The sequence below is a fragment of the Lacerta agilis genome, chromosome 14, assembly GCF_009819535.1.
Source record: "Lacerta agilis isolate rLacAgi1 chromosome 14, rLacAgi1.pri, whole genome shotgun sequence".
Classification (NCBI taxonomy): domain Eukaryota; kingdom Metazoa; phylum Chordata; class Lepidosauria; order Squamata; family Lacertidae; genus Lacerta; species Lacerta agilis.
The window spans coordinates 19,243,034-19,253,696 of NC_046325.1; the positions used below are offsets into that span (position 1 = coordinate 19,243,034).

General features: G+C 49.4%; 1 protein-coding gene across 2 annotated transcripts; it reads right to left on the bottom strand.

The window, feature by feature from the left end:
- Positions 1-4,369: 4,369 nt before the first annotated feature.
- Positions 4,370-10,277, bottom strand: LOC117059438 (zinc finger protein 500-like). Of its 2 annotated transcripts, none has more exons than XM_033171181.1 (3): positions 9,351-10,277; positions 8,192-8,393; positions 4,370-5,677 (listed from the first exon to the last, which is right to left on the bottom strand). In XM_033171181.1, exons 1-3 carry the CDS (start codon positions 10,173-10,175, stop codon positions 5,031-5,033), a joined length of 1,674 nt encoding a protein of 557 aa, XP_033027072.1. In that variant the 5' UTR covers positions 10,176-10,277; the 3' UTR covers positions 4,370-5,030. The 2 variants fall into 2 exon arrangements, with proteins under 2 accessions (XP_033027072.1, XP_033027071.1); XM_033171180.1 differs by having other exon boundaries at positions 4,370-5,680; positions 9,351-10,267.
- Positions 10,278-10,663: the final 386 nt, after the last annotated feature.

The following is a 10,663-nucleotide window of genomic DNA, read 5'->3' on the forward strand; positions in this document are numbered from 1 at the left end:
TATTCTGGGGAAGTCATGGCTGTCCGTAGTGTTTTAAGTGCATAGAGCGGGTGTGGCCAAGTTGGTGCTGTGTGCTTTTAATGCTGAGCAGCTTGGTCTTAGGGGCAAATGCACTGAGCATTGAAACAAATGTGAATTATTGTCTCCTCTCCTGAAGAAGTGCCCGCTGACGTGGAGCCCTTCTCCAAGGGCAAAACGGTGCTCTCCTAATATTTGGGTCCCTCCAAGCCCTGCTATACAGCTGTTCTGGAACAAACTGTCCAGAGATGGTGGGCTCTCCTCTCTGAGAACTGTAGTTGGGCGCTGAGAGTTTTTAGGAGACCCCTTTTCCGCTCCCAGAGCTACCATGCCAAGAGTGGTTTAACAACCAATCCCTCTTCCCAATAATAATTCCCAATCATGTGGAAATTGTAGCCCAGTGAAGGGTCCCCTACCTCCTCTCAGCACCCTTATCAAACTACTCTACTGGATTCTTGGGAGGGGGGGAAGCTATGACTGTTCAAGTGGTATGGGTGCTTTAGATGTATAGCCAGGATGTGGCCCTTGTTTAGCCATGCACAGAACTCAGGATACAGTTATCCCTTCTTTATTTACTGCACCAAGCAGTGGAAAGAAAGGCATGAGGATTAGGAGTGATAAAGACTGAGATTATGCTTACCCCGACACTTGCTGCTTCTGTTTCACTTCTGTTTGGGTGCCACGATCTTGCACATGAGCACAGGTCCCCAAAACAGGATGTCCCAGACAGTTCCATGGACGCCCCTGAGGTCTACGGACCACTGATTGGGAACCACTGGTTTAGAGAAAAGGCAAGGGAAGGGTGGCATGATCGAAATCTATGATATGATGATAGTGGAATTTACGAGGTGTCTGGCTCTCCTGGAAAGGAGTGGTAGGAATGCACATGGGAGGAGATTGCTGTGCAGAAGTTTGATTTACAAGGAGGAGGAGGAGGACAAGATGGCGCTGACCGGAATGTGACATTTGGAAGGAGGATGGCTTTATCCATACAGAGACATTACTTATTATAATCGTGTCTGCTTGCTGGCATTTATCAGAGGCTGTGAAAATATTGGACTGTGAAGGCAACTGGAAGAGATGAGAAAAGCGCTCCGGAGTCCGAGACATGGGGAGTCCATAAATTATAAAAAATTTGGCATCATTGGAATTGCTTTAATTGGAATTGTATAATTAATTTGGATTATAACTTGATTGGTAATTGGAAATATATATTGGAAAATCAATAAATATGATTTAAAAAAGAGAAATCTATAATATGATGCATGGTGTGGATCAAGTTTTTCCTCCCTCTCTGATAACACTATTACTTGTGGACAACCAGTGGAATTCTGTTAGGTGGAACTGCTTGCAGAAATGTGCACCTTAAGCAAACAGGCGAACAAAAATGCATATCTAAGGAGAAATGCACATTTTAAAAGCTGACAGATTTTTGTGAGGGCTTTAAAAGAAAACCACCAGCTGATGTATGAATGCAGTGAACTGAACTCAAGAATGGGGAAAGGGGAAACTGAAGAGAAATTGGAATTGCCCGATTTGTTCCATCTTTCCACATACAGCCATTCTTTACCTTCTGGAAGAAACTCCATCCTCTCTGGTGACCATCAGCTCTTGGGATGACAGTTTCAGAGTTCTTGCGTACAGTGGCTTCTGCTGTCAATGATCCAGGTGTCCCAGCGCCACGCGTGCCCCCGACTATCCAAAGTGTCTCGTACTGTGCTGTGACTTTCAGATGAAGGGTAGCATAAAAATTTGATACTAGTTGGCTGGGCATTTTCAACCCTCTCTCAAGGCTGTTGGTGCCCCGCGGTTAGTACTCGCTGATATGCTGGTTTAAACCTGTGCTAAGGAGTTAAGGAACTGTGGAGGGTTTTTATGTGTATGAGTATACAACCTCCAAAGGCGACACCATTTTTATTTTTTTTGGTAATCTGGTGAAATCCCCGCTCAGGTACAGGACAGTCCTCAGACCGTCTTGCACTTAAATACTTTCTTGCACTCAGCGACTTGAATTATGTGGGTAACAGTGACACATCTCATCCTAGGCCCAAAACCTGGGAGATCGTTCTGCCTTCTTCTTAGCTCAGAGAAGGCCAGGGGATCTTCCTGGCCCTCATGTGGAGCCTCTTGGAAGAGCATTGAGGAAGTTCCCCCAACACACACATGGGTTTGGAGCTTGAGAGAAGGGTGAGTGTGTGTGGCTTGTCCCTCTGGTATTTATTAGGTCTGGAAAAGCCTCCAGAGCTCAGCGTGACATTTCTCCCCCATTACAAGGAGAAGCAAGGTGAGTGGCGAGTGCAAATTCTGCCTGGCTATCAATGCTGGCTCAAATTTGTGGGTCTCTGCTCTGCAGCACAGACCTGCACCCACCAACAACATGCATCTTGCAGTCTCTCTGGCAGCCAAGCATGAAATGGTGAACTTAACAGTCTGGCTTGGTGTGTGTGTGTGTGTGTGTGTGTGTGTGTTACAAGTTCAAGTGTGTTCATGAAGTGGGAAATCACGCTTTGACTCCAGGCATTCTAGTTTTACTCCCAAAAATTCTGAAAACCAGCTCCAAAATTGTGGCTTTTACACACACACACACACACACACACACACACACACACCCTCCTGGAAGTCAAGAGTGCCTAACTACTGGCACCCAAACCGCAGGAGGAAACCAGGCTGGTTGGCACTGGCCCCCTTTCCAGATATCAACCCCCACCCCACTTCATCTGGGCTTACAAACTGTCAAGACACTGCAGTAACCCCTAAATTATTCCTCGTCGACACTTGCCCAACCTCTGTTGGTATAAAACTAGGAGTATACGTGATGTGTTTGGAGAGCCAAGTACTATAAGAACATTCCCAGAAGAGTTACTTACGATTCCTGGACTTCGTTTTGGTGCTTATGATGACTGTCAAAATGACCTAATAAGGTCCTACATGGCTGATACTAGGGGTGGTATTCAACACAAGTCCTACTCCAAGCAGACCCATTTAAGATAATGGACATGGTTAACTTGGGTTCGTGAACTTCAATGGGTCTCCTACAAGGAGTTAGTTGACCACCACCCTACGTGTTCTAGAGTCCTCCCTTCCGACCCATCCGCACAACTCTGATGTTTATACCAGTCCCTCTTCACTACCTGACTACTCTAGAACTTGGTGAGCCTGCTACTCCCTGTTAAAATCTTCAAATAAGATCTCTCAGCTTCATAGCCGCCCAGAGAAACTGGACAGTCTAGCATGTCCACGAGGCAGCCACTCTCTGGTAAAAGCTGGCTTTTGATATAACAGCAGCTGCATATATTTTGTTTTTTAAAAGGGGAGGACTCAAAAATTCTGCACGAAGAGAAAATGAAGCTTGGGCCCAGTATGGTTTGTGCAAATCAAAACGTATTTGCATATATTTGGGTGTGGAGGGGTTTGCATAAATTGCATAAATGAGGGAAGAGCGGAGCAATCACTGACTAGCTGGATGTTGGCTGGAAGAGGAGAGAAGCAAGGAGGGCACATGAGAATAAAAAAAAAGTATCATATTGTCCCAAGCTTTGCCTATGATGTAGAGTGGACAACAGGTGGACTAGAACAGTGTTTCCCAAACTTGGGTCTCCAGCTGTGGATGAACCACAGCCTCCATCATCCCTAGCAAGCAGGAATGATGGGAACTGTAGTACAAAAACAGCTGGAGACCCAAGTTTGATAGACACTGGACTAGAATCATGAATGGGAATTGTGGGCATTCTGAGTGGGCTTTGCAGCACTCTGAAGATGGCAGTAACTCAAGAGATTTTAGGAAGAGATTTTTGGAGTTTCCCCTTTCCCCCCTCTTGTGGCCCTTCATACTCACAGTCCCTCATTTTCAACAGGGCGATGCTAAGAAAGGACTGAAGGGCTAGCAGCACTGGCCTCATCCCCACCAGCAAAGGGCTCTTTAACCCCTTCTGTAACCCCAGAGTATGAACAGCAAGCAGAGGCCTTGGCAGGGATGCTTTCCTTACGCACGTCACCTGCTCACACTCCAGTTTTGCATGCGTTTTGACTCACACAGAGGAGCTCACAAACGAGTCAAGCAAGGAAATAGCTTGGGGAAATCCTCTGTTGTGCAGAACATGGAAGAGCCCTTTGCTACATGGGAGGAAAAGGCCAAGGTGTGCAAGTAGCAAGGGGTGGTGTTTCTCTGGAACAGGGGGGCAATGCTGAGGACCAGATGGAAAGCCTGTGGGGCCCTTTGAATGCCAGCTGCCAATCCCAAGCATTTGAGGCAGGGGAGAGCTCCTGTTACCCGAACGTCCAGACACCCAGATTCTCAGTGCCGCCATTGTCACCTCCTCTTTGTGTACTCCTGTACCGGTGAAACCCTATGTTGACAACTCTCCTGTTTATCAAAGCTGTGATTTCCACCACCACCCAGGAAAAAACAAAGTACCAAAGCAGCTTCCCCAAGAGGGATCTCCACTGTTCTGAAGATTCCCCGCTTCCCCAAATACAGAACGGACCGTCTTCTCTAAAAAATACATTGCTTTTGTTTTGCTACAAAGGTATGATCTTGGCATACGGAAATACAGGCTGTGTTATGTAACAATAAACCTGTCTAGAGGACTAGAAGATCTATCGCCTTTCCTATAAAAAAGAGAGAAAGAGAGAAAGAGAGAGAGAGAGAAAGAGAGAGAAGAGACATTCAGCTGGTGCCACCACAATGTTATCGGTTCAAGAAGCCAAGCCAAGCAAGACTGGGCATCTTCTTGGACCGCTCAGTCTGGTTGTGCTGTGGAGCTTCTGGCGAGACACAAAATGGAAACCGGAAACCAGCCACACTGCCCCTCCCGCTTTGCACGTAAATAGAATTCATTCTAACTAAGCCTCCCTGACAGATAACGATCTGCAGACGTCAAGCTGAACGGACACCAGTCATCTGGCCCACAACGGCACCAAACTTGGTGGTGAGCACGGTCCATGCTTTGGCCCCCGGTGAATTCTCAGCGCAGGGCAATTTAGGTTTCCTTCCATCGGGGGAAGATCTCCCGCTAAGTCGTGTGGGTTCTCCGATGCCGAACGAGGTGCGAGTTCTGCCCGAACTTCTTCCCGCACTCGGGGCATTTGTACGGTCTCTCTCCCGTGTGGGTGATCTGGTGCCGGATGAGGTCGGAGCTCCAGCGGAACTTCTTGCCGCACTGGCTGCACCCGTAAGGGCGGTCCCTGGCGTGGGACGCGCGGTGCCTGGTCAGCTCCGAGCTCTGGTAAAAGCTCCGGCTGCACTGGGCGCAGCGGAAGGGTCTTTCCGAGGCGTGGGTCCTCTGGTGCCGGGTCAGCTGGGAGGTGTGGCCAAAGCGCTTTCCGCACTGGGGGCACTGGTGGGGCTTTTCCCCCGTGTGGATCCTCTGGTGGGTGAGCAGGTGCGAGTTGCGGCTGAACGTTTTCCCGCATTCTGAGCACCGGTGGAGGGGCTTTCCTGCCGGGTGGGAGGCTCCGCTGGGGACGGGGCGCGCAGCCGGATTCTCTCCTGTTTCACCACACCTCTCTTCGTGAGGCTGGCTGGCTCTCTCGCCACCACGGTTTTCAGCCGCCATGTTTTCCTGGGAATTCCCGGAAGGAAACGCCCTGTGAGGCTCCACGTCCATGGCACCTCCCTGCAAAGGGTTCTCCTCTCGGCTCCCGTTTACCATCAGGGCACCTGCTGGGATAAGAAAACAAGAAGGGCATTGTCACGCTTTGCCAGCACGCTCTTTGCTGCCTACACAGCCAGGCTGGCAACCTGCCTCTGGCATCGTGAAACCAAAATGCAAGCAATCTTACTGTCCCTCTTTATAGTCCTGTATACCTGAAGGAGCGTCTCCACCCCCATCATTCAGCCCTGACACTGAGATCCAGCGCCGAGGGCCTTCTGGCGGTTCCCTCACTACTAGAAGCAAAGCTACAGGGAACCAGACAGAGGGCCTTCTCGGTAGCGGCACTCGCCCTGTGGAACGCCCTCCCATCAGGGGTCAGAGAGATAAACAACTACCTGTCATTTAGAAAATACCTGAAGGCAGCCCTTTTAGGGAAGTTTTTAATTTGTGACTTTGTATTGTATTTTGGTATTTGTTGGAGGCTGCCCAGAGTGGCTGGGGAGACCCGGCCAGATGGGCGGGGTATAAATAATAAATTATTATAAATTATTATTATTATTACCGGGACTGTTCCTATTTCCTGGTCCCCATAAATGTCGCTGTTATTGCATCTGTTTGTCTCGAGACACAAATACCGGTAAAGCACTGCCCCTGCTTCGCCTCTTGCTTTTCGCATTTCAGGGACGTCAAGCTGAAATGCTCTTTGTTCAGAGAGTTACTAGCATGGCTGTTCTTCAGAATTCACCCTCCCTCATCTGGGCTCTAGAAATTAAATCATCGCGTGAAGAAATGGGTGCATCTTGTCTGCAGTGCCAAAGGAGTGGAAACCTCAGGGAAGCACGGTAATGAAACCCAGAAAGGAGAGGTCGGGGGAAGTCACCCCAAGATGTTAGAAGGAAAATGTGATGATTGTATAAGAGTTATCTGTGTTGTGTTTGGTTTTTTTGTATTTGTTTTATACGTTTTGTTTCTTATAAAATGAATAAATATATTTTTTTTTAAAAAGGAAACCTCAGGGAAGCAAGCTAAGCATTCGGAGGAATGTAAAAGTTATTCAAACAGCGAAGTGGCCTGCGTGTCTGGGCTGCTGTAGGGCAGGGATGGAGAACCTGTGCGCCCCCCCCCACTGACTTCCTTGGACTCAAACTCCCATCAGCCTCAGGCAGCATGGCCAATGGTGAGGGGTGATGGGAATTGGGAGTCCAGCAACACCCACAAGGCCACAGGTTCCCCCCACCCTGTTTGCACCCTGAATTGCAGATCACTCTCCCTAGTCACACTCTCTTCTGGTCCTGCTTTGCACCTTTCCCTGAGTGATTTTGAACTGGCTAGTGTGTGTCCTTGACCCCTGCTAAGGCCTCTTCCTAGTAAAAACAACAACAGACAGTCACGGTATCTGTACCTCAGATAAAAATACAAACCGTGTATATCACTGGAAGAATTGTATTAATATTTAGCTAAACAGACAATATCATCATACAGAAAGCATTCATAGATACTTCCTCAGAGGCAAAGCCTATATATGCTTTAAATCATCAAAGTGCTGGTACCTGTACAAAGTGCAATCTACAAAGTGCAATCTACAAAGTGCCATATAATGTTCAGTATAATGTTAAAGATGGTATTGCAAATGTCTATCAGACGCGTGGGTCCATCCTCCCAATGTTGGAGATGGTTACACAAAGTCACTCCAACATGTGGGTGTGTTCTCCCGACGGGTGGCTAGCTTCAAACTTCCCGTTTCACCAGCAGGTCTGGACTTTATCATCAAATCAGAACTAGGATATAAAACATAACTAAGCTATTCAAAGTGCCTCAGACTCCCATCATTCCAATATAGCTAAAGTGCCTCAGACTCCCATCATTCCAATATAGCTATATTGGAATGATGGGAGTCTGAGGCACTTTGAATAGCTTAGTTATGTTTTATATCCTAGTTCTGATTTGATGATAAAGTCCAGACCTTGAAGAAACTGCTGGTGAAACGGGAAGTTTGAAGCTAGCCACCCGTCGGGAGAACACACCCACATGTTGGAGTGACTTTGTGTGATATACACGGTTTTGTATTTTTATCTAAGGCCTCTTCCTAGGCTAGATGGGAGGATGGAGTGGGGTGCGTGTGTACAAAAACCAGATTACTGCACAAAAGTAAAAAAATATTATTAATTAATTTATACCCCCCATTTCCCCCTGATTTGTTGCTCTGCCCAATTTGGCCTCTGGCTTCACCCACCACTGGCATGCGGCCCTCAAAAGGTTGTCCAGAAGGTAAGGTGGCACTCAGGCTAAAATAGGTTCTCCATTGCTGATGCAGACTCTGCACGTGTACGAGCCAGACTATAGGTGGGTTGCCTGCATGGCCAGTTGCTTTCTGGTGCTGATGAGAGCCACAGTCCAAAACATCTGGAGGGCACCAGGTTGGCCTGTGTTTTATGAGAAAGGCAAGCAAAAACTGAAATAAACCAACAGGACTGGGCCAGCAACCTTCAGTCTCTGGGCATAGGAAAACAGCCCCAGAACCTCCCATTGCACCCAAAGCCTCCTTCATTAAAACCAGGGACTCCTCTTGTATTTCTTACCTGTTTCCTGAAGTCCTCGGGGCTCCTGTTTGGGGATGCAGGGCATCTTGAGAGCAGGGATGAGGGGAGGCTGGTTTAGTGTTACTTCTGTTGAGGATAAGCAGTCAAGGTGGGGCAGCAGTGGGGCAGGAGGTTCCCATGGCGCTCCGGGCAAAATCATCTCTTGCGGGCTTACCTGCTCAACTTTCACCCGTACTGTAACCTGGCAATGAGGGACAACAAAATGCCATTAGGAAGGAAACAGCCTCCTTCAAGCCCCCCCCCCCCCAAATCACCTTTAAAGCACAGGAAGAAAGAAATCCTCCAGCTATCGCTAGACCAGCTCCCATCACTCCTGACTCTTGGACAATGATTGTTGTAGGGGCACAGCGTTCTCTCCTTTCGCTTTATTTAGCTTTTTTCTCTCGCAAGGAAAATGCTTCAATCCTCTGCTCATTTAGGTTGGCCTTTTCTGTACCTTTCCAGCTCTACAATACCCTCCTGAGAGCAAGTGAACACCAGCCTGCACATTCCCCTTCTCAACTGTCTTTCCCTTTTTATCCTACATGCATTTTAGACCAGGCGTGGATCACCTCCTGCCCTCCAGATGTTGCCCATCTCCCACAATTCCTGGCGACTGTTAATGCTTCCTGGGGCAGATGGGAGTTGCAGTTCCAGCAACATATGTAGGCCTAGGGCCAACGGTTCTTTTAAACCCGCGGTTCCCAACGTGGGGCACACGCACCACAGGGGGGCAATTTGAGAATGAGTTATTGGCAGTTAATGGCCTTTAAGGCTTCCTCCACATGAATAGGAGTTCACTTTTTGAATAGTAAGAATTATATGTCACAGGGATTTTAGAGATGCTTAGGTGTGGCATGACCAAAAAGAGGTTGGGAACCACTGTTTTAGACTGTACGCCCCTTGGGGCAGGGACTTGTCTCTCTTTATTTATGTGAAGCACTGAACACTTGGTTAAGGGTTTTATACAGAAACGTCTTTCTGGATTCTTGAGAAAACTTCTGGAGGTGTCATTGGGGGAACTAGGATGCTATGGGGACTGTGGCTGGAGGCTCCCTTATTATTAATTATTATTATTATTATACCGCCCTTCATTGGAGGAACTCAGGGTGGGCACAAAATAAAACCTCTCTGTCACCAGGACGTACAGCTTCCTCACCTGTTGCTCCCACATGCCTGCCTCTCGCCGTCCCATCTGGTAGCCTTCCACTAGTGCCACCGCCTGGGCACACGTCTCTGGGCCTCGCTCCCACACCCAGTTCTGGATCTCCTGGGGCAAGATGGTCAGGAACTGCTCGAGGATCAGCAGCTCCAGGATCTGCTCTTTAGTGCGGCTCTCGGGCTTCAGCCAGCGGCGACAGAGCTCCCTCAGTCTCCGGCAAGCCTCCCGGGGGCCTTCCGAGTCCTGGTAGCGGAACTGCCGAAAGCGCTGGCGCTGCGTCTCCACGCTGGGCCCGGCCTCCCCTCGCAGGCCGGAGGACTTGGACTTCCTGTGGTCTCCCCGGCTGCTCCTGGAGTCCAGGCCGTTTTGGGGCGGCTGGCCTTTCCCGCTGAGGGCCGGCATGAGGCGGGTCACCCACTCTCCCCTCGGCCACTGGCAGGTTTCGGCCGCCCGCTCGAAGGACGACAGATAGGCCTCGATGTCATCCACGGGCGCCAGCTCGGGGAGCTGGAGGTTCCCCCAGGCAGGCGGCGGGGGCGGCACTGCCATGGGGGTCTGCACCATCTCCTGGCACTGAACCTCCCACAGCTGCGGGATGGGGTCGCTCCTCACCTGGGGAGGGGTCGCCCACCTCAGCAAATCACTAATGGTGCCGGCCTGGACGACGAGGGGGGCCTTCCCTGCAGCATCCCATTCCCACCCTGCTTCGGGGCACGACGGCCCAGGGTCCTCCATTTTCACCCGCGGCGGCAGCGTGTCTTCTAACGGGTACAAAAAATGGAGGCCCAGCGCCGGAGGAGGCACTTCTTGTGTGGCGGCCATTTCCCCTCCAACCTTCCCCTCAGCAAAAAGGAGGAATCCTCTGGCCGGTACCAACTGGGACTAGTCAAAAGAGGCTGTTGAGACAATCCACACGTCTCCGTGAGCCGGACAAGGGTGAAAAGGGCTGGCAGCCGGCAAATGTTACCTTCACGCCGGCAAAGTGATGATGCGGCAGCAGCAAGAGGACTCCTCCCTGAAATATAAAGGCAAAACAACACTGAGAATTAGGCTCGTAAGAAACGGGATCCACCCCAGAGCACCCGAGAACTGACAGCGCCCCTGTTTCGCTGGGTCAGTGGGAGTTTGGAATTCAATTACAGTAGTGCCTATGTCCTTTTAAATGTTTCTATGACCTTTTACATGTTTTGTGGGAGGGGGAGTTATCGTTTTGTTTTACCTATTTATTTTGTGCTTCTATTCCGCATTTTTATCTTGCGAACCGACCTGAGATCTTCGGATGAAGGACGGCATATAAATTTAATAAAGAA

What these genes read in the sequence shown, in the direction of transcription:
- LOC117059438 (XM_033171180.1), bottom strand. Translation starts at nt 10,175, where the DNA reads ATGGCCGCCACACAAGAAGTGCCTCCTCCGGCGCTGGGCCTCCATTTT. An exon ending in CAGGCATGTGGGAGCAACAG is followed by an intron (nt 8,394 to 9,350) that starts GTGAGGAAGCTG and finishes CCTCATTGCCAG; the next exon opens with GTTACAGTACGGGTGAAAGT. An exon ending in CCGAGGACTTCAGGAAACAG is followed by an intron (nt 5,681 to 8,191) that starts GTAAGAAATACA and finishes TTCTTATCCCAG; the next exon opens with CAGGTGCCCTGATGGTAAAC.